The sequence below is a fragment of the Notamacropus eugenii genome, chromosome 7 (genome assembly GCF_028372415.1).
Source record: "Notamacropus eugenii isolate mMacEug1 chromosome 7, mMacEug1.pri_v2, whole genome shotgun sequence".
Lineage (NCBI taxonomy): Eukaryota > Metazoa > Chordata > Mammalia > Diprotodontia > Macropodidae > Notamacropus > Notamacropus eugenii.
This window is the reverse complement of record NC_092878.1, coordinates 17,729,806-17,752,869: the sequence shown is the minus strand read 5'-3', so window position 1 is coordinate 17,752,869 and position 23,064 is coordinate 17,729,806. Positions and strand designations below refer to the sequence as shown.

General features: G+C 38.3%; 1 protein-coding gene and 1 long non-coding RNA gene across 8 annotated transcripts in view; one reads left to right on the top strand and one right to left on the bottom strand.

The window, feature by feature from the left end:
* Positions 1-23,064, top strand: part of RYR3 (ryanodine receptor 3) — a 750,252-nt gene that overhangs the window by 682,253 nt on the left and 44,935 nt on the right. For 4 of the 7 annotated variants that reach the window (XM_072625274.1, XM_072625275.1, XM_072625276.1 and 1 more), the window contains exons 70-83: positions 453-623; positions 1,054-1,113; positions 6,525-6,656; positions 8,765-8,877; positions 10,753-10,852; positions 13,511-13,617; positions 14,154-14,205; positions 18,275-18,328; positions 19,221-19,320; positions 19,551-19,630; positions 20,159-20,235; positions 22,081-22,154; positions 22,416-22,433; positions 22,846-22,926. In XM_072625274.1, coding sequence (XP_072481375.1) covers positions 453-623; positions 1,054-1,113; positions 6,525-6,656; positions 8,765-8,877; positions 10,753-10,852; positions 13,511-13,617; positions 14,154-14,205; positions 18,275-18,328; positions 19,221-19,320; positions 19,551-19,630; positions 20,159-20,235; positions 22,081-22,154; positions 22,416-22,433; positions 22,846-22,926 — 1,219 coding nt within the window. Of the gene's footprint in view, positions 1-452; positions 624-1,053; positions 1,114-6,524; positions 6,657-8,764; positions 8,878-10,752; positions 10,853-11,909; positions 12,007-13,510; positions 13,618-14,153; positions 14,206-18,274; positions 18,329-19,220; positions 19,321-19,550; positions 19,631-20,158; positions 20,236-22,080; positions 22,155-22,415; positions 22,434-22,845; positions 22,927-23,064 lie in introns of all 7 variants that reach the window. The other 3 variants (XM_072625272.1, XM_072625277.1, XM_072625273.1) reach the window with 3 other exon arrangements.
* On the bottom strand, positions 511-22,852 carry LOC140514855 (uncharacterized). Its single transcript, XR_011970748.1, has 3 exons — positions 20,452-22,852; positions 10,410-12,981; positions 511-599 (listed from the first exon to the last, which is right to left on the bottom strand). It is a non-coding gene; the product is annotated as an uncharacterized lncRNA (long non-coding RNA).

Below are 23,064 nucleotides of genomic sequence, written 5' to 3'. Positions count from 1 at the left end.
TTCAACATAAATTTGATCAGGAAACTAAATCGCTTTGAAAATGCTACCAAGTCCCTTCACTGTCTGCTTGATTCAGAAATATTTGAGATTAAGAAGGTATTGGAATGTATGTGAGAAACATAGCTATATCTATCTATGTATAGATAGATAGATATAGAGAGAGAGAGGGACCTCAGATCAGTATAATTAAAATTTTCATTCTTCATAATATTCTTATTTATCTTAATAATGAGCAAAATTATTTTATTGCTTACATGATTATATTTTGTTTCTTTAGTCCACCAGTTTTTATTGTCCTTTGAAATGTTATTGGGCTCTATTTGTACTCTCAAAAAGCCATAAGCCACGAGGAAGCAGGCTACTTATTGGGAAAGTAGATCCCTTCAAAAATTCACTAAGATGCTCTTTCACTCTTTCTTTCTTCTTCTCTCTTTTTTGGCATCAATTTCCAGTCTGGAGGACAAGACCAAGAGCGAAAGAAAGCCAAGCGGAGGGGTGATTTGTACTCCATCCAGACATCTCTTATTGTGGCTGCCCTGAAGAAAATGCTGCCCATTGGCTTAAATATGTGCACTCCAGGTGATCAGGAGCTGATCTCCCTGGCAAAAATAAGATACAGTTATGTAAGTTATGGAAGATTCTCCGCAATTTGTAACACACTTGGCTAATCTGCTGCAGGCGGTAATTACAACAGGCCACTCCTTTGGACATTGCCTGAATTTTAATGCTATGATAATAATGCTTGTACCCACAGTTTTCAAAAACATTAATATGTTTGAAACATCCTTCTCAACCCTCATGACAAGTATTTTGGCAGCAAGTGCTATTGTACCTCATTTTTGTAAATGTAAAAACCAAGATTCATAGAAGAGTAAAAGCTTAGTTGTCGAAATTATTCTAGGACCCAGTAACTCATTCAAGATAAGTCCATCATTTCTGTGCCTCATTATTTTTGTTGGGGTTTTTTTCATTTTTAGCATCACTCACTTACCTACCTCACCCCAATAGGTGGCAGAGATCCCAAGTAATAAAATTCAAACTCTCTTTCCACAGAGGGATACAGATGAAGAAGTCAGAGATCATCTGAGAAACAACCTGCACTTGCAGGAGAAGGTAATATCGTAAGGAGACTCTGAGCATGTATAAAACCATTATTTTTAACAGGCACAAACATTGCGCACTGAAGAATTTCACTGATCTCTTTGGAGTAAATACACAGTTTTTAAAAATATTCTCAAAACAGTCTCAATAAATTTTGTGTAACCAAATTCTCTTGCTATATTTAAAAAAACTTATTCCTTTTTTATACAATAAATCTAGGGTTTGATTGACATTTTAGTGATATTTCAGGATACATAGAGAAAAAAACCAAGGATGGATCATTCAGAGAATAGTGACTAGATGTCCTTCATCAAATCTGAAAATGAGTCATGAAAAATTAGTTGAATTGTAAGAAGAAGCATTGGATTAAATTTGTAAATTTCCTAACAATGACACTGATTAGACATTGACTTTGTTACCTGAGAGAAGTTATCTCCACCCAAGAGATTTTGAAACTAAATGTATTCACATCTGAAATGGTGCAAGTAATTCTGCCTGAAAGTAGTAAAATAGATGATAAGATTATGAGAGCTTTTCCAGTCTAATGCTTCTCTTGCTCACAAGGTTTTCAGTTTTTCTGTATGGCCCAAGAGTAAAAGAAAATCACTTTCATAGTAGAGAGAAGGAAAGGAAAAAAGAAGAAAGGATAATATCATAAGAATCCTCAGCCATACCAGGAAGAGAAGTAGAAATGAGCCAGGAAGGATGGGTAGAAAAAGAAGATAGAACATAAAATATTAATAAACTTTGTTTTTAAATATCTTTTGAAAACAAGTCTTTGTACTCAATAGAGACTACTTTATGACTTGTATGTAGTGAAGGGTGAAGGGGTGAAGGTGATAATATGTGGTTTGTAAAGGTTATATTCCTCTGTTGTCATTATGTTAACCTATTGCTCATCCTTGTTAAAATTTTGAGAATGTCTGTTATTGAGGAGAAGATACCCTTGGCATTCGGAAAAGGTGGCTGTTTATACAGCAGAGTAACTCTTTTTCTAACATTCAAAGAATCACAGAATTTGAAAGGTGGAAGAGATCTCAGCAGCTGTATAGTCCAACTAATACACAAAAGGAAAGCCCTCTATGATGGACTCAACAGGTTCAGCCTCTGGCTTAAAGAACTCAAAGGAGGGGAGCCATGCCACCTCTTCATGCAGTCCTTTACTCTTCTGAACAGCTCTAATTGTTGAGAACTTGAGTTTTTTCTTTCTAGTGTAAAACTTAAATTGGCCTCTTTGCAAATTACACTCATTACTTCAAGTTCTGTTCTCTGGGACCATACACTTGGCAGCCTTCACATACCTAAGGACAGCTATCATGTCCCCCCTAAGACTTTTGTTCTCCAAACTAAACATGCCCAGTTCCTTCAATTCATGCTCATGATATATGAATTCAAGTCCTTCCTGGTCGCCGTGGAACTTAGAACTGAACAGAGTACTCAGAATAAAGTATAGGAAGGGCATTGTGATGATCTCCTCCCTATTCTGCAAGCTATGCCTCTGAAAGCAGAACAACATTACCTAGGCTACCACATTAGACTGGTGGTACAATTTGAGTTTCCTGTCCACTAAAACATCCAGATTGTCTTCAGAACAATTTGTCTATAAATGTCTCCCGTATTTTATATATGTGAAGCTGATTTTGCCACTAACGAAAGACTTTATGTTTATCCCTTTTGAGTTTTGTCTTCTTGCATTTAGCGCTCTGTCCTTTGAGATCCTTTTGGATTCTGACTCTGCCATCCAATATGGCAGCCAGGCGTCATGTGCAAATTTGATGAGCTTACCATCTACACTCTTTCTCAAGTCACTGATAAAAGTTAAATAACAATTGGCCACCACAGATCCCTGGGGTACTCCACTAGAAATTTTCTACCGCATTAACAATGAACCATTAACAACTATTATTTAGTACCGCCATCCACCCAGTCCTGCATTGATCTGATTGTCTAATCCATGTCTCAAAATATTTTCCATATAAATAGCATAAGAAAGTTTATGAGAAGCTTTGATGAAATCTAGTTAAACAGTACCCCCAGTATTCCCCTTATCTTATCTACTAGTTTAAAAATTATGACCAAAAAAAAGAAATGTGGTCAGCTGGATACAGTCAGTCCTTGAAGAATCTATGCTGGCTCTTTCTAATCACTGTTTCCCCTTCTAGATGTTTTTCAACTCTTTTTTTTAAATAATTCATTCTAGAATTTTCCCAGGAATCAAAGTCAAATTTACTGGCCTATAATTTTCATATTGCTTTTTTTTCCTTTTATGAAAAATTGGAACAACATTTATCTTTTAATTTTGTGGCACCACTCCTATTTTCCATGGTCTTTCAGATATCACTGCTGGTGGTTCAGCGATCACATCTGCCATTTTTTTCAGTGGATATTGTACATTTGGACCAAGTCATTTGAATTCATTCAAAGCAGCTAGGTACCCTCTTACTATCTCTTGGATGTCTCGGATAGCTATTTATCTTGAATATATAAATTTCCTGTTAAATTAGATAATATTTGTAAAGTGCTTAGCACAATGTCTAGCACATAATAGGTACTTACTAAATGCTTGTTTCCTTCTCCCCCTCAATTAGTTTCTTGTGTTTTGCAGTTCATTTCTAATGTAATGATCATTCTCTTTTGCAGAGAAAATAGAAACATCTTAAAAAATGAGCATCTTTATTTTCTGTCATCAGTTATGTGATCTCAGACATCCCAAGCAAAGCTCCTATCTATCCCTTCTTCAATCCCCCTTGTTCTCCCAATATAACTTAAAAAAAAATTATTGTCCTTTATTTCCCTTACCAACCTCAGCTCATTTTGAGTTTTATCATTACTTATAACATTTTAGAGGACTATGCCATGGTATCATATTCTCCATCTTGATATTTCTTCCAGCTTCTATGTTGTTGTTTTTTTGAGGTGTTTTTTTTTAACCTAAGTTGGTTGGTGACATCCCTGCTCTGTTCAGACAGATTCCAGTTTTCCTTCTCATTGAAATTGTTCCCCTCTTATGTTTTCAGAATTTCGATTTTCAACACTTTCTATCCCTTGAGACCAGAAGCTTTTTGCTCCATAGGAACCTACCAGCTTTTTTATCTGAACTCTTTGAAATCTGCTTTCCAAATTCTAGGCAACATGTCATCCTTTTCTATCAAAAACTCAAGAATAGAGCAGTTACTTTCCCCAAGCTTCCTAACCTTTCCACACCAGCAGCTAGTTCCTCTCTGTTAGTTAAAATCAGATCAAAATAGAATGTCCCCTTGTTGGCTCCATAAATCCAAAACAAGTTAAGAGAAAGAGAATGAGAATGAATTGAAGAACATCCCATCCCCACTGTGCCGTGCCTCTGTGCCACACCTGTGATCTGTTTCCCAAATTCTTAGCTACTTACACTCTCTCTTTCCAGGTGGTCTGTAATACATTCCAATGACAAAATTCCTTTTTCCTCCTTTCATTAACCTTCATCAAATACCCCAAAGCTGCTTCCCTAATTTCTCATAAGTACACCTTTTTTTTAATATATAACACCACACACCACAATCCTGTTCCCTAGCGTGTTTCTTTTGAGAGCCATCATCCATCAGGTCTTGATACTGCTTGTATCATTTGCCCCATTGCATTGGGATCTCGTTTCCCTTTTGTTTACTATTGTGAGTTTATAGGAATGCAGCTGCTATTATTATTCTTTAGGGATGCTCTGTATGTATCTAAATGAGGAGACATGCATGGACAGTCTTCTCCCTCCCCTATCATTTTTACTCTAAAGTCCTTTTTATTAGATTTGGAAAATATGTTCTCACTAAACTTTGCTTGGTGTACTCCATTTCTATGCCAACATTTTAATCCTGTATTGTAAGCCATGATCAGGGAATTCAGATATTTTTTTCACATGCCATCTTCATAGGCAGTTATTCACTTCCCAAATCAATTGTTCTGTTCTGCATCCTTTGACTCTTGGAGTCAGAGTCAATAATTATTTATTAAATGCCTGCTGCGAGCCTAGGCACTATGCAAAGTGCTGTGAATACAAAAAAGAATACAAAAGACAGTCCCTGACCTCAGCAAGCTCACAGTCTGTTGGGGAATATGATGCATTTTTTAAAAGCTGAGAAGCATGAGAGGAGGAGAAGTGCAGAGAAATTGCCCCACTAGGGAATAAGATGAAGGCCTGCAGCCAGGGTAGGAAATGATCTGAAGAGGTGAGAGGTTCAAAGGTAATTTAATGATACAGAATGAAGAGTTTCTGAGATCATGAAGTCCTCTGAAAGGCAAAAGTGAGGAAAACATAATCTCTGCCTCTATGGTCTAATTTCTTGCCCAAGTTTTCATAATATTCATAATAATATGAATATGAAATATTCATAATATTTACATTCTTCCTGAAAGAGTCTTTTCTACCCATGAGACTAACAAGAAGTAGGTAGTTGTCATCGGTTTCGATTAGCCTTGGAAGGTCCTCTGACCATGTCTTGGATGCACGATCCAGGAAGACAGCCACACTCTCTTTTGTTGTTAACAGGCTGACAGATAGATAGCTTCTGCAGGACCCCGAAATAGCAAATTACCAGCTTCTTCTACTACTGCCTTTTCTTTTTCTGTCCCTTACTGGATGATCTCTCTCACCCAATCTGTGACTCTACTGTATCATTCTAAGGACTATGAGCAGCTTCTTCTTCCTCAGAGCATTCACCGCTCTCCTCTTTAGAAAGTCTCAGGTCTGTTTTTTTAGCTTTAATTATTCAGGTCCCCTTTTCCTTCCTTTTCTCCTCTGTTTAACACTGTACCATTTCCTCTCAGCCTAACTGTGGTCAAATTTCCCCTCCTCCTCCCCAGAATCCATTTTTCCCATTGGAACTGTGGTTCTGTTTCCTTTAAGAACCTTTCATCCTCCCACATGCCCTCTAGATTTCAGTCTGATGACCTTGGCTAGAGTGTGGAGAAGCATTCTTCTATCTTCTCTGTCAGCTGTGGCAGAAATACAACCATCATATATTTGATACAAATCATTGTATAGTTTCCCCTGCTCTCCATTTGATGCAGATCCTTGTACAATTTTCCCCACTCTCCATAACGGTTGAGATTTTCCAGGTAATTGTTTCCAATGTTGCACTAGCTGTTAGTCCTATTCAGCCTGTTAGTTCATTATTCCCAGATGGTGATCCATAGAATCATAATCAATATGCTTACATATATTCATGGAAATAGACCAGGAATGCCTCAGGCAAAATGGGAGAAAAAGAAATTCTTGTCTCTTGAAACACTGAAATGGTATGGCCTTCCAAGTTGGTTCTCTACAGGCCAAAGAGGAAAATCATTTCATCAGCCTCTTTTCTCTTGGGAATCCAGTTCCACCTGTTTCTCTTTATAAACCCAGTGGCAAGGGTAAATATGGTTGGTCACCTCTTGGAACATGCATTGGTTTTCAGTCTGATGATCCAGCTGTAAAATGGCAACTTAACCTATACAAGGATGTTCTAAAGAATGAGGAGCCCTCTGATCCAGAAAAGACAGTGGAGCGAGTGCAAAGAATCTCAGCAGCTGTCTTCCACTTGGAGCAGGTGAGGAATACTCTTGATCTGTATAGTTAGTAATCATATTTACATTTGAGGGTGTAAAAAATTCACCTTCATCTCTATTATTTTCACTCTTGTGCAACAAGAAAAACACAAAGAAATGAAATTCACTTATTATTCAAAATAGTGTCAGAGGATTTAGTGACTAAGTAGAATGATCATCAAATACAACCTACTATTTTATAGATGAGGAAAGTGAGACCTAGAGAAGTTAAGTGATGAAGGCAGTAAGTAGCAGAACCAGGATTTAAAGCTAGATCTCTTACCTTAGAATTTAGTGCTCCTTCCACTTTTCTTCCTGCTTTATACCTACTGAGATGTCCAGAGTGGTGAGGACTTGAACTAGAGTGATGACTGTGTGAGTGGGGAGAAGGAAATGGATCTAAGAGATATTTTGGAGATGGTATTGACAGGCCCAGGCAACTGATTGGATATGGGGTTAATGGGACAAGAGAGAAGACATAAAGTTCAATATGAAATTAGGAAGCTGAATGATTAAGAAAATGGTTATACTCTATTTCTGTTTGAAGGTAAGGTAGATTTAGGATGGAAGATAATGGTTTCCTTTTTGGACATGTTGAGTTTAAGGTGTCTATAGTACATCCAGGAAAATATATTCAGGTCAGCAGAGCCAAGATTAGAGCTGAATCAATTTAGGAGAGTCATCTGTGTAGAGATAATATTTAAACCTAAGAATGCAAATGAAATCAAGAAGAAAAAGAGTAAAGAGGGCTTCAGAAAGAACCCTAGATGACATCCATCATAAAAGGGTAGGAGATGGATAATGACATAACATCAAATACTGGAAAGAAACAGTCAGGCAAGCAAGAGGATAATCAGAAAAGATTAGTATTCATCACAAAAGCCAAAGAATGAGAAACTGTCAAGGTGGAGGGGGGTATCGGCAATCTCAAAAAGTGCAGAAGGATTACTAAGGAAAGTTTAAATCAAATTTAGCCTTTGAAATCATTGGCAATCTTTGAGAAAGCAGAATCAGTAAAATGGTATTAGAAGCCAGAGTGGAGGAAATAAGCGGGTGGTAAGGAAGTAGAAACAAAGTGTGGGATACTTTTTATGAGAATTTGGTTTATGAGAGTCGTGAAGAGGAGGAGAGATATAGGGAAAGGATGTGAGGGGAATGGCAGGGTCAAATGAAGGGTTTTTTAAGGCATGAGTAGGTCTGAGAGTGCTTGTAAGTGGCAAGGAACGAAACCATAGATAGGGAAAGACTGAAGAGGAAAGAGAAAGGGTGACTGATGGGGCAAGCCCCTAGACAGAAGTTGAGGGCACAAGCGGAAGAGTTGACTTTGGAAAGACAAAGGGCAGACTCTTCTTCAGAGACAAGTATTAAGGAGAGAGTAGAGTAAAGGTAGCTAGGAAAGGGATTGGGAAGTGGTGAGGCTAAGTTGAATAGGATGAAAGTATAGGGAGAGGAACAGGAGAAACGGGCACATCACCTCTAGGAATAAAAGTTCTGAATCATGTTAACATAGATAAGGATTAGAAGAGGAGGAGGTACAAACACTAGAGACATACTGGCTGATGAGGACCGGTACCATTCAAGACACTAAGCCATCAGAAAGTTATGCCTCATGATATCAGAAAGACACAACTATGAAGTAGTTTAGAATATAATACACTAAGCGTATTAGTAAAGGGTTATATGAAAAGTCAAAGGAAGGAGAAATGATTTTCAACTGAGGAATCAAGAACAGTTGTAGAAGAGGGAGAATTTAGTCTGGGCTTTCTAGAATGGGTAGGGTTTCAAGTTTGATAATAAATATCTGGATATTATGTTGACCATAACTGACAAGCCAAAATTCTTAAAAGTCTGAGCCTCCATTTTAAATATTTCTTTTTAAAGAAATCTTAGAGTATAAGAACTAGAAGGACCTTAGGGATTGTGTAGGTCAGCTATTCACTTTATAGATCAAGACACTGCAGCCCAGAGAAGTTACATGATTTACCCAGGGTCACCAAGCTGGTAGTATCAGATCATAGAGAAGAATCTACACCTCTTAATTCCCAGCCCAGTATTCTGTTTGCTAGGCTTTGTAAATGACGTGAGCCCACTGTAGATAATTTCTCCATAGGTGGAGCAACCACTTAGATCCAAGAAGGCTGTCTGGCACAAACTTTTATCCAAGCAACGCAAACGGGCAGTGGTGGCCTGCTTCAGGATGGCTCCCTTGTATAATCTCCCCAGGTACGTACCTTGGTTTTTTGTTTTTGTTTTTTTCTGCCACGTTAGTAATAAGAATTCCAGTCTTCTCCCACATCTGAAATCTCTTCCTTCTCCTTATAGAAAGAGCTGGCTAATAGTAATAGGGGTATACGACCTATGAAATGATTGTAATCTACCACATAAAGATTTACTGTCATTTTTTACTTAGGTTCATACAATCAAAATAACCTAAAGAGTATAATACTCCTCCATCTCCCCTCAGCTCATGTGGCTCTTCCCATGAAATCCCTGCAGTAAAGATCAGACTTCTCTCTCTGCCTCTGCCTAAATGCAAGTCTTGAGGAGAATAGGGGGTTTCTTTGTGGACAGAGAAGGAGGACATTTTCCAAAATGCTTTACCTTTAATTTCCCAATCAGGTCACATCACTTTCTTCTGCCCAGGCATAATGGGAATGTTGCTTCTATAATGTTTCAATCATAGTATTTCCTTCACAGATACTAAGTAAAGCAGGAGAAAGCTTTCAGTGCTGTGTTAGCTCTTAGTTTGGTGCAACACATGCAGCTGATTTTAACATCTAGTGTCTGAAGGTGTCTAGAGGAGCCAGTGATAGAAAACAGTGTTATTCCTAGGCACTGATCCTTCTCTCGTCTTAGCAGTGCACAGACAAGAGTGCAAAGTTTTCTGGAATGTGTTTAGCTGGATTCTGTCCAAAAAGGAAATAGTAAGAGGCTGAACTGGACCTTCTCAGTTTATTGCTGAGACTAATTTAATTTCTTTGGCCATGGAGCTAAGCACTGATTGATTATATGATGAAGATCTAGGTTCTAATTAAAATGAAACTGTTAACTAAATATTGACCTTACCAAATTTCTTTTCTGTGGAAGCACTAATAATAATAACCAATTAATTATATTTTTAGACTATAAAGAATAATTTCTTTGCTTAGAATTTTGCTTTTATCAAGCTATGATTCTCAAAAGAATCCAGTCATTGTTTTTCTTCAGTGCATTGTAACACTGGTCACATTCTTTTGGAGAGAATAAACTGCTTGACAAATTGAGATTTCATTTGGCTTGGTGGATTTGTGGATTGAATAGTGCCCAAGAATTATGGCCTCTGTGAAGCATCTTTACTTTTCTAGAACTCCCAAGAAAAGCAGCTTGGATCTCTAGAGATGAATGGATCTATAAAATTAAATAGCATTCCCAACTAAGATTGGACACAAGACAGCCAATGTGCATACTAAAGACACTGAGACTGGCAGAAAAAGAAGTGTTTATAGCTAAAGATGAAGAGCAGAAGTGATGGCACTTCTTTTTCTTAGAAATGGTGATAAATCAGAAGATACTAATTTACCTCTTTCATTGAGATCCATGTGTCTTTACCAATGGCCTCAGGGAGGACCCAGTTGGCATGATCACAAGACTTCTCATGGCATCAAAAATGATGTTTAAGATAATATTTCATAGGTTGAATCAACCAGGCAAAATTCATATAATTCCAAAGATATTAATTTCCTTCAATTTACTTAAATTATTAGTGTAGTACTCACGTTTTGTTAACAGTATTTTAATCTCATATGCCAATAATACTCGAATATGATGCCAGTGATTGAACAGTAGGCCAGATGTAACACTTGCCCCTTAATTCTCTTTTCCCCCAAGTTAGTTATCCACATATATAGGGATGGATTATTTGCAAGATGGATGTCTGTCCTGACAGCAAAGAATGATCCAGTTAGTTAGCATTGGGAAAAATATCCCTTTACTAATTTTCTCAGCGTTAAGCTTTTGGGCGTCTTCAAAAGTAAAAGGCTGAAAAGATGGGCTTTGTTGTTTGGAAATTGTTTCTCTGATTTTAGTTCTCAAGTAAAAACCTTATATGCTTTTCCCCAGACACAAAATTAATAATTTCTTCCTGAGCACCTTCCAACGGGTTTGGCTGGAAAATGTTTATGAAAAAACTCAGTATGACAGGCTTATACTCATGTTAACGGTAATGTAACCTGTGGAGAGATCTGCCCAGTTTTGTGCACACTGTTCCTTTCCTGACCATGATTTCATGTTATCATGAAACACAAATTTGTACAATTTATGGAAAAATTCTGATTGGTCAGTCTGAAAAACAAAGTGTTAGAGACTGAACCAACTGGAAAACGCAAATATCAGTGCTGGTTTTCCCCTTTCTATTCTTTCCTCTCCTTTGTTCCTCAACCCACTTCCACCAGCCTTCTCACATGTTGCTTTTTAATGGCTCATGTTCTCTCAAGGAATCTCAGAAGTAGCAGCTATTGGGTAGCTATTTGACACTCGTGTTCTAGAAGACTTGTGATTTGATGTCATAAAGGAATCCACACTTTTTCCATACAGTAATAAAAGGATAAATGTAGATATCTTTGTAACTGGAATTCATGTACTATTCAAAAGATAGCCTAATAAACATACCTTCCTTTATGGAAACTCAAAAACCTCATTTAAGTGGTGGCTTTTTTTTTGAGACAGTGAGGTATTAAAAGGCCCATTTGGAAATATCATGTCCATTGGTTATCATCTGAGCATGGTTAGGGGAAAAAAATGAAGCAGCCTTTCTGGCCTTTCTCCATGTCAACCACATGCCATAAAAATAATTTAAATGGGCTCCCAAAATATGTCAGTCAAAAAGGCATAACCAGGCTTTACTTGAATCCATTTGTCATACTAGACAAAAGTCTCAGATATGCCACATGGCCACCCATTATGAGATGTGCCCATTATAGAGGCATCATGCTGGGCAGTGGGATAGATGAGTAGAAGCAAAGTAGTGGGGAGGGAATACTTAATTAGACTATCATACTCAGGGGTTGCTATAAATCAAGAAGTCAGAAAAAGAGGACTGGGGACTTAGAAGAAGCTTGGCTCTGCCAGATTAGTATATAAATTTTCTGTTGCTTCCCCTGACCAATCAGAAGATCAGAATTGTACAAAACACAGCCTGCTTACTAATCATTAACTGCCCAAGCTATAATATAGTATCCATTTACCCCTCTTGATCTCACTTTCACCCCTTCGCTCAGGCACCGCTCTATTAACCTCTTCCTCCATGGTTATCAGAGATTTTGGATAGAAACAGAGGAGTATTCCTTTGAAGAAAAACTAGTACAGGATTTGGCTGTAAGTATTGACTAAACTAGGAGCAGATATCAATGTGAGTGAATATAATTTTTGTATCTGTATGTGCGTGCATTATGGAACTTGAATAATGTTTCCCAAGTACACAGATGATATATTAGCTATGTAATAGGAACTTAATTATCCTGTTATCAGTGTATCATGGGAATTTCATACTAAATCAAGAAACTTTGAACATCTTTGCCACTAGAACATCAACCTCTTCTCAGATAACCCTCCTCCTTCCGTTAGAAATGTTGCTCTGGATTGCCTTACCAAAACATTTAAACCAATTTTCCCTTCCAAGACTAAGCTTTTAGAGGAAATGTTGGACAGGTCCTCTTCCTAAAAGACTTCCCTGATGCCAGTTTTGATCACCCAGAAAAATAAACCTCTTTGCCAGACCCAGAGAATCTTATACTGTTTCAGAAAAAAAAGTTCTCCTTTTATTAAGTTAACATGTATGTGTCATCATCCTCTTTCTGTCTCTCTCCCTACACTCATTCATGTAGGGAGGGGGAGGGGGGGCTTTGTCTTTTTTCTGTTTCTTACTTTCTCATTCAGTCTTTTTCACCATTCTTTTTTCTTTCTCTGTCTTCTTTTTCCCATTTTCTCTTCTCCCCTTCTTTCTCTCCTCGCCTTTCTACTTCCTCCTCTCTGAAAAAGGTAGTTGTTCAACTTGTCCACATTTCTTCTTTGGTGTGAAACTAGAAATTAACAAAAAATATTGACTCTTCACTTTTTTTCTGAACCTCTCATGATAGCACATAGATAACAGATACTCAATAAAATACTCATTAGTGTCCCTTCTACTGGTGCTTTCACTGACTTCTTCTGGGGCTTAATACAAAATCACTGTCTGTTAGGTAACAGCTCCTGTATCCTCTTTCAAAAAGGAAATAGAAGCCTGGTTTGAGTTTGAGGATAAGCTACCAGGTTTACAGTTGCAAAATGGCATCCCAGAAGAATATCAGGTGTCTGAAAGAAAGAAGAATTAGAAAATATGAATTTTTGTTGGCCTGAACCAGGCTCAGTGTTTTGCATACAAATAGCTCATTTGGTTTATCCCTTCCCCACCTAATCCCTCACCTAGCTCTCCAAGGGAATTATCCTCTGACTTTGGCCAGTGGGGTTCTGTCCCTCACCTGAATTTCAATGGGGCCCATCTTGGAGTCTGGTGCCAAAACCTGCAAGGGGTCTCTACTAAATAGGGTCTGTAGCATTTTACCTCAAGCTTTCTTTTCTCTTTTCTGCTTTTCTTTTTAAATTTCTTTTTAACCTAAAAATTAAAACATTTATGTTGAGAGTTTTAAGATATTTCCCAAATCTTGCATCCCAAAAGATTCCAGTTTGAAAGAAATAAAGGAATAGGGGTTTTTTTATGCTTTCAATATAATTTGCTTTGTGTCTTGTGCTTTCCTGTCTTTCCAAATGCATGTGATGGGAAGGGGAGGGAAATGTGGTCTTGTGCTAACACGTTCCCCTAAATCCTGACTGTGTTGATTAGAAGCCTCCAAAGGTGGAGGAGGAAGACGAAGATGAAGGTGAAAAGCAGCCAGACCCACTTCATCAGATCATTCTCCATTTTAGTCGGAATGCTCTCACAGAGAAAAGGTCAGTTCTGCCCCATATTTTCCATACGTCTCCTCCCAACTCCATAACTATCACCTTCTCTTTGGATCTGGAATAGCAGTCATCTGAGCCAGAGCATCCCAGACCCTGCGTCCTACAAATGGTGGCGGGTATAAAGAAAACATTCTGCTCACAGCATCTCTTCCTGCTGCCCTTTACTCTTGAAGAAAAGATCTTGAAGGCCTGTGTTAGACTACTGTCCCTTCCCTCTCCACATTGATAAGGGCTTGCCTGACTGCGTGCCTGAGCATGGACAAAATGATTTTGAAAATTATATAGAATCTGTCGGCCATTATCTCTGCGTTATCCCCAGATCATCCCAGGACCTTAATCTTGCCTGGATTTCACCAAGATGGTTTCTATAGTTCATAAAGGCATTTCTTAGTACTTTGGTAATGCGTTTGAGCTAATCATTCCATAGGAATGACCGATGACAAACAGTAGACTAGAAGTAGCCTAATACTGACATATCCAAAGTGTTAGTTTTATCCAGTGACTTTTTTCTCTCTTCTTTCTAGCCATTTGGAAAATGACCCTCTCTATACTGCCTATTCTGGCATGATGGCCAAGGTAAGTCTAAGTTTTCTTATTTTTCTTTTGGGATTTTTAGTGTACTTGGATTTTTTTTCACAGAATCTTAGAATTGAAGTGGACTTCATTAGTCATCTGTTTCAGGAATTTCATCTGCAACATTCCCTGCCAAGTGATCATTTAGCCACTATTTGAAGATCCTAAGGAAAGGGCTATTTTCTCCTTCCTCAGGAGGCCTATTGCATTTTCTGGACAACTCAAAATTTTCATCAAGTTTTTTCCTGATATCAATAAAAAGTTTTCCTCTTGGAGCTCCCACCCATTGCTCCTAGTAAGCAGTATGGATCCAACAAAAGCAGGTTTAATTTGTCCTCCTCATACAAATTGCTGAATAAAGCTGTATCTGGCACTGTCTCTAAAGATTCACCCCTCTCCCAGGTCTTCTCGAGGCTAAATATCCCCAGTTTCTCTTAGAGATGCTGCTATAATATTGTTCCAGATTCCTTTACTGACATTGTCACCGTGGCTAGGTCACTCCATCTATAAATGTCCTTTCTCAAATGTGATTCCCAGAATTGTACAGAGTATTCGAGATTCACTGTGACAATGGCAGGGTACAGTGGAGCAATCACTTCCCTCATTCTGGACACTTCTTTTTTAAAAATTTTGAGCTTGGCAGACGGTCTTCTCTCCCCCCACCAAAAGAATGAGCATTTCCATATATAAGGAATATTGTATATGAACCTGTGAATCTCTTTCATGCCACTTGCTTTTTAAAAATTATATGATAAAATCAATATATCACCTTCAAAACTATTCTTCTAGTCTCTGCTCCACTGTTCTTTTTTTGTGCTTTAAAAAACATTTCAGTGACCCTCCTGTCTTCTTTTCACCCCTGTTACTGTCTCCATCAGAATCAGGAAGTCCCTCTCTGAGATGAGTGTATTATTTTCCCTGTGCCATCTCCTTTTTTCTATACTAACTGTTTTCTGTTGAGTTTGATGTATTTTTAATGATAGTTTATATTTCCCCAATGAACGTTTTCAAATAATTTTAATTTTGGAGTTTTTTTAAGTTTTGAGTTCCAAATTCTATCCCTTCCTCCCTTTCCTGTTCCTGAGACAGTAAGCAGTCTGATATAGGTTATAAATGTGTAATCATGTAAAACATTTCCATATTAGTCATTTTGTAAAAAAAAAAAAAAAAGAGAGAGAGAGAAAAGCAAAATGGTGTGCTTCAGTCTGTATTCGGAAATCAATTCTTTCTCTGGAGGCATATAGCATTTCTCATCACAAGTTCTTTAGGATTGTCTTGGATCATTGCATTGCTGAGAACAGCTAAGTCATTCCCAGCTCTTCCTCATGGAGTGTTGCTGTTACTGTGTATGCCATTCTCCTGGCTATGCTCACTGCACTATGCATGAGTTCATATAAGTCTTAACAGGTTGTTTTTTTTAATTATCTTGCTTGTCCTTTTCTTATAACACAATAATAAATATTCCAGAGTTTGATATATGTCTACAGAACTCTTCTAGGGTATGTGTGCATGTGTGAGTGTGTGCGTGTGCGTGCGTGCATGTGTGCATGAAACCCTTCTTTGTCTGACAAGAGTTGGGTTCATCTAAGGCAAACTCCTCCCACCCTTTCTTCCATGTTTGTTTAGTCTTCTTTTCCTGCCCCTCTGTTAGGAGATGCAGCAAGCTGTCCTCCCTTGTTCCTCCTTTTTACACAAGTGTGTCCCTCTCTTTCTCCTCTTCAGACCTTCAGAACCACAATAATCACCGCCCTCACCCCCGGGACCTCTCGGAAGTCTCTCGTTTTCTTTTTCTCACACGTTGAGAATTTCTAGTGCCCTGTTACGACATTAAGGTTCTGAAGAGATATTTATTTTTTTGTCATTTATTTGAATGATATTGCTCCATCACTGTGCAGTTCCTTCCAATTATTTAAATAAATTTACTTTTCTAGATTTTTCTCAACTCAATCATCAGCAGTGATTGAAAGTTCTTTATTTCATTAAGGGTCCTGGTTGGGTCTCTTATCACACTGGGAAACTTCTATCTTATTTGTTGGCACTGATGTTAGCTTTTCTGGCAGTTCCTTTCTTATTGTCTGTGAGTGTCTGGCTGACTTTTTGTCTAGTTCTAGGGTAAATGAAGTTACTTGCAACAGTTCCTTATGGGATTTTTAAATTTTTATTTAGTTTGTACTATTTTTAGGTTTTTATAGGAATAGATGTGGAAACTGGGCTTCCTACCTCCATTTAGGCAGCCATCTTGGCTGGATGACTGATGCTGCATCTATAAAATGCACCCTAAGATCACGTCATACGTGGGGGAGGGAAGAGAGAAGGGAAGGTAACATATCACACTCTTGGCTCATTGATTTTGCAGTTCATTAAAACCCCAGGTCGTTTTCACATTAACTTTTGCTGATCACATCTCTCCTTACTTGATTTTTTGAACTCAAGTGGAGAAATCCACATTTGTTCCTATTAAATCTCACCTTATTAGATTTAGCCCATATTTCGAGACTGGCAAGATCTTTGGGGAGCCCATATGTGCCATTGTTAACCATCTCTCTCAGCTTTGTTTACCCTCAAATTTAATAAATACACTATCTATGCCTTCATTGAGTCAGAGATAAACCTGTTTAAGAGGACTAAAGACAGAACTTCATTGCTCTGTCTCTCCAGGGAGGCATCTCTTTTTAGGGAGTTGTTTGTCAAGGAATCAAGAACCTGGAGTTCTAGTCCCAAATTTTGGAGTGATTCCCTAAGGCAGAGTTTTTGGTCTCATTTGTTCCTTTTCCCAACAAGAATGACAATTTTAATCACTTATCTCTGCCTTCCTGAGGGGCTTGGTCTAAGAATTGCAATATTCTGCTTCACACAGCTTTGGAGCTTTGCTATAACAGAGTGCTGATGACTCAGTGCAAGGGACTTTTATTACTTCTGTTCTAAAACCTACTCAATAAGATTCCCAGAGTGTAGACCAACAGCATTCAGTAGTCACGGTTCAGACCTCATAAGGCAAAGATTCTCATATATCAATATGTAGAATAGTTTTTAGTACACTATTGGAAACAAAGGAGGGAACACTGAGTTATGAAAGAGGTCAGATAACTGGGGTTTCCATAACGGTGAAAGCAAAATAATTGTAAGGCCCTAGATTTCAAATCAAACCAGTGACAATTATTTCATAAGCATTTTGGGTTATGGCACACACAGCAATTGTGATTGGAATGTAGGTGCAATTACTACTTTACCAAACTATACCCAGTACCAAAATGGACATCTTTCACATTGCATACTGCTGAATCTACTGCCTCTGAGTGCTCCCACCACTGCTGCCAAAGCTTTTAGACTAATATCCAAGAGGTAGGGCTGCTTCCCTATTTCCTTTCATTTGTCTCATCATGACTTTGTAACATGGTAACTTAATCTGGAATTTATGAACTTGCTGGGGATTTTTATGTACCTTTTTTTTAATGTACTTTTATAACTGTATTTAAATATCACTGGTTTCCTTTGTAATCCTATGTATTTTATTTTATGCATTTAAGAAGATTATTATTTTGAATCTTCTCACATTCTGCGGTGCACATGGCAATGCTTTTTTCTTATTATTTTAGTTTTAGTGTTTAAGTCTGTTTCTTTTTTTCTTTTCTTATGTTGTATCTAAGTCTAAAATTTATAAATTTACAAATTTTAAAGAAGAAGATTATTCCTAGAAATAGTTCATAGGTTTTTTACCAGACATTGATGGGGATCTGTGACACAAAACAAGTGAAGACTCGACCCTGCTTTTTAGGGATATGAGGATATCAGACAACTTCTCCCCCTGATTCTGTGGTTTCATTGCTCTGACAAAAGCTCCCACTCCTTTTTCTGAAGTACTTAGTATACTTGCAAACATGATATTCAGTGAGATTTTTCTTTTGGTCAAAAGTTTTCTTCTTTCAAAAGGACTAGATATCATGAAGTTCCTGTGAATGACCTTCTGTTCCCTGCTCCCAGACAAAAGCACAAAGCATTAATGTTTTCACCAGATTGCCTTTTAATTTGATTATTTTCTCCTCCCCCCCAATCTCTGTTCACTGTAATCTAGAGTTGTCAGAGTGGTGAAGAAGAGGAGGAAGAAGAAAAGGAAAAGACTTTTGAAGTGAGTCTTCTTCAGAATTTGAACCCCCTTCCAAGCCATCATCCCAGGAGCCCAGGAAAGCAACTGAGGGCTGCCTGGGATGAAGAGAGGGATGGCGGTGGAGAGTTCTTGCTATTCATTCTACAAACACTATCTACAAAGTATCCTGTACCTCTGAGCTCTAGAGACATTCAACAACAGAGAGGCAACAGATCTGACCTATGGGACTATAAGCAAACCACGTAACTTCCCTAGTTCTTAGGTTCTTTTTAATCTGTAAAAGGAAAAAGCTAACAAAATGACCTGTAAGATCCCTTCCAACTCTAAATATGTGCTCCTTTGATCTCTGAAAATTAATTGTCTATGTATGTTATACGGTAGCTCTTTTACTAACCAGAGTTTCTCCAAATAGACCATCAGAGTGGCTGCCACCTCTCTGGAGTAAGCCCACTCCCTGCCCTCAATAATGGAGAAGTATTCAAAAACACTCTGTGGGCTAAATTTTCCTTTTGTAGGAATCAAAGTGGGAAGAAACTCTTGTCCTTATAGGTTCCCAGAATGGAATTTGGCCTTCCCAGGATAAATGAAGTAAAGGTGAATAGTTTTGAAACAAGGAGAAGAGATCAGGAAAGTAATTGCAAAGGTCTTTTTTTTTTCACTGTGATTATTATATGTCTTTATCACCTCCTTCTATGAGCTTATATTTATTCTCATTCATTCATTTTGTCCCTCTGTCTCTGACACACACACACGCACACACACACACGCACACACACACGCACGCGCACACACGCACACACACATACACGCACACGCACACACACGCGCGCGCACGTACACACACACACACACGCACGCACACACCTATTAATTTTCTGGCTAGTAAGATTTTCCTGTATTATTTCTTCTTCAGGAAAAAGAAATGGAGAAGCAGAAAACTCTTTATCAGCAAGCTCGCTTGCATGACCGTGGTGCGGCAGAGATGGTCCTCCAGATGATTAGTGCTAGTAAAGGTAATGTATGATGAGTCAGTATTTTATTAAAGCTGGATACAGTCGTATAAACACTACATGTGAAATTTCTGACTGAAAACTCTCTAAAGCTTGGTGCTGATTGTGTAACAATTGACAATTAAATACTCAGTATGAGGCGCATTAGGCAAAGTTCACGCAGTTTTCCTGATGGTTAATCAGTTCCTTGAATCAAGATGTAACAATTCTATTTTCTATCTTTGGTATTACAGGTGAGATGGGACCCATGGTTGTAGAGACTCTGAAGCTTGGCATTGCCATTCTGAATGGGGGCAACCCTGGAGTTCAGCAGGTAATAGTGCTGCACATCCTGGTAGCAGCTCAGGAACATTCCCAAACTTCTGGTCTTTAGAGAATGAGAGACTCTTTAGGCTGTTGCCACGAGAAGAAATATAGACAGCAGAAATCATTAGTATCTGTTCTCATCACCGATGACCACTTAACTCCTTGGTCACATCAGAGTACCTGTGGTTAATACTGGAGAAGTAGCAGAGCTGGGAGTCCCATGTATTCGGGTTTAGTCAGTGCCTGTATTTCTCTTGCTACTAAAGGAATAGACTATTTATTTTATCAGCATTTGGGTAAGGAATATTGCACTGAAATGTTCTTTGGTGAATGGATGCCTTCACTGACAATAGGACAAGGTAAGATCTTACTATTCAAGGTGCTCTATAAGTAAGAAATACTCTTCCAGAGTAAAATAATGTCCACCTGTGTGACTAGGAGTTTGTCATTTCTTTAAAAAAGATCTGAGGCAGCTAAGAATACGTGTTGTAAAAACGTTCATTGCCTTTCTCTTTAAAATGTGTCTCCCATGCAGAAAATGCTGGACTATCTGAAGGAGAGAAAGGATGCTGGATTCTTTCAAAGCCTCTCTGGCCTTATGCAGTCTTGCAGGTCAGTGTGGGCAGTGTTATAATGACGTTCCCCCTAACTCCACGCTACTCAAGTAATCAAGAACACGAAAGGGGCAAATTATCAGGAGATTGTTGCGAGAGAGGAATACGTATTTTAGAGCATTTTGGAGAAGTCAGAGGCAATTCCAGATAACCATAGCCTTCTGATCAGTTTCAAATATCACTTAATTTCCATATTTGTCTTCATTAGACTTACCCACATTTCCTCATGCTCTAGGCCTCATGTCTTTTTAAAAAATTTTCTCTTTAGAGGTCAAGGGAGCTTGTGCAGACACATGGAGTCGCTTCCTAGACAGATTGCAATGAAAGCCAAATCTAAAATGAGTAGAAAAGTCAGAAAGTTAGATTAAACTTCCTATTAAGATGTATGGTCAACTTTTCACTGGACTTTCCATAGCTACAATGTGGGCTGGTGCTGTTTTTCAATGTTGTATAAATATTTGACACCATCTACCCCTGAAAGTGAAATAGATGATAGTGTTTGTATTATTGGGGAAGGGTGTGACAGTTTTATTAACCCAATGGTAAAAAAGAAGATGAGCTGTGTAGAAAATGTGATCAATATGGCCTCTGCTACAAACCATATCTCTTAAAGGTCTTAGTGAGGAGACCATTCAGATTTGAGAATGTATTTGAATTATTAAGTGAGATTAAGTTGAACTTATTGCCAGAAAATTCTCTTGGCCAAACGTTGAGATGCCTGTACTAGGTATCATTGCCAAAGTAAGGATGAGTGAAAACAAGCGCTGGACCTGGAGAATCAGCAGCAGAAGAAGGAAGTAAAGATGATTCTGTCTTAGCCCAGCCTCAGAAGTCTGTGGTCAAGAAGTGGTCATAGCCATATAACTTACTCCACAGTCTGTTGACATTTTGAAGAACTCCAAGCTGAGGAGTTCAGTAATTGTAAAAGCATCTGGCAATATGTCCTTGTGAGAGGAAAACCAGAGAGAAAGTAATCATCCTACTTAGCTATCTGCAGCATCTCTATCTGTTCTGGTTCTATTTGGTTTTTCCTAGAATTCAAGATGAGACTAATCTCTGCATAAAGTTTCTCTGTCTAGAGGCAAAAATCAACCACAGTCCAAATGTATTCCTTGCCTACTTTTGTGCCCCAAGTAAATCTGCCAACCTAAGCAGAGGGTCATTCTGTTAAAGCTCCATCACTCACAGTGCTCGAGCCTCCAGTATTTCTCAGAGTAAGACTGTGCCCGTTCTACAATTTCTTATTGTCTCTACTAGTATTCAATCTAAATATTTCACAAAACACAGTCTATGATAGTCATCATTAGGAATAAAGAGAATACAAATTAGAATAAAAGTTAACTCATGGAACTGCGTGAGTATTGTTCTTCAAACAGAAATTTCAGCAATTGTCTTTTAAGTACAGCACATGTGGTTGGTGCTGGATGAGGTACAAAGTGAGATAAAACTGCCCACACAGAGCACTAGCTTGTACTGATCCCAATGCGTCTTGAGACAATATCCTCAGGCTCCGCATTGAGATGCCTCCCAACTCAGGATCTCTGAGTCACAGTTTAGTATGTTAAACTGTTTGTGTGCAGTGCAGAGCAGCATGGGGCAGTTAGTCAGACGATCTGCATTCGATGACCACTCTGCTGGTGATCTTGGACACATTTCTCAGATCAAGATTTCCTCATCTACAAGATGAATGGCTTGGGCTGGATAACTTCCAGCACTCTTCTGCTCTTACTCTATGAGAATATAGTCCTGTGACAGGATATGCTTAGTTGACAGATGTATGATGTATAGAAATGCTTCTCCCCAACACTGTTCTTCCCCACCTTTTTTTTTTCTCTCTTAAAAGTGTTCTAGATCTGAATGCATTTGAGAGGCAGAACAAAGCTGAAGGCCTGGGAATGGTTACTGAGGAAGGAACACGTATGTAAAATGAAAACCACCTATTTCAGGATTCCAATCTTAATCCCTTCTGATTAAAGCTCCCTCTTACCATTTGTTCGTTTGTTTGAACAAGAAAAGGCCAAGTCTGTTTGAGGATAGTGTTTCTCTAGGTGATCTTGTTAAAGTGCGCACCTGGGGCAGGCTTCTTAAACTGTTTTTACTGTAGGGAGTTTCATCAGAATGATCATGTCGCTTTTGGTTTTCTTATCTTGTATTCTTTTTGTCTTTTCTCATCCTCAGTCATCGTTCGGGAGCGCGGTAAGTTTGAGTTTTTGGCTTGAGTAGCTACCGTGTGTTGTGAATGCTGAAAGAGGCCATCTTTAATTCCATCTCTCCAGATTCAGTGTAGTCACAGTGGCTGCCTGGAAGGGTTTGATCAGCAAACCTTCTATAAGGGCTAGAGACTGTGAAAATTTTACTGCCACCACCCTAGTTATTTTTATTATAAAACAAGCATCATGGTACTAAATATTTTGGATTTGCTGGGGGGAGCTTTTTGTTCTGTGGTCACATCCTCATTTTAATTTAATTTGATTTAGCTGAATATCAGAACATTTGGGGGATACCATTTTACATAGGTCCCTATTTTTTTCTTATAATTATTTGCATTGAAGGATCCCCTTCACTGACTACCATACAGTGCTCACAGATGATCTCATGTATTTTCAAGGTGAAAAGGTACTCCAGAATCATGAGTTTACCTGTGATCTCTTCAGATTCCTGCAACTGCTTTGCGAAGGTCATAACAGTGGTAAGTCAGCAATTAAATCTTCATGGGAAAAACAGAGAACGTAAACAAACCTAGCACAGTATGCTTTATTTAAAACTTCCCATTGTGAACATTATGGGTCTGCTTATCATTGAAGAATCCTATGAAGGGAAAGCAAGC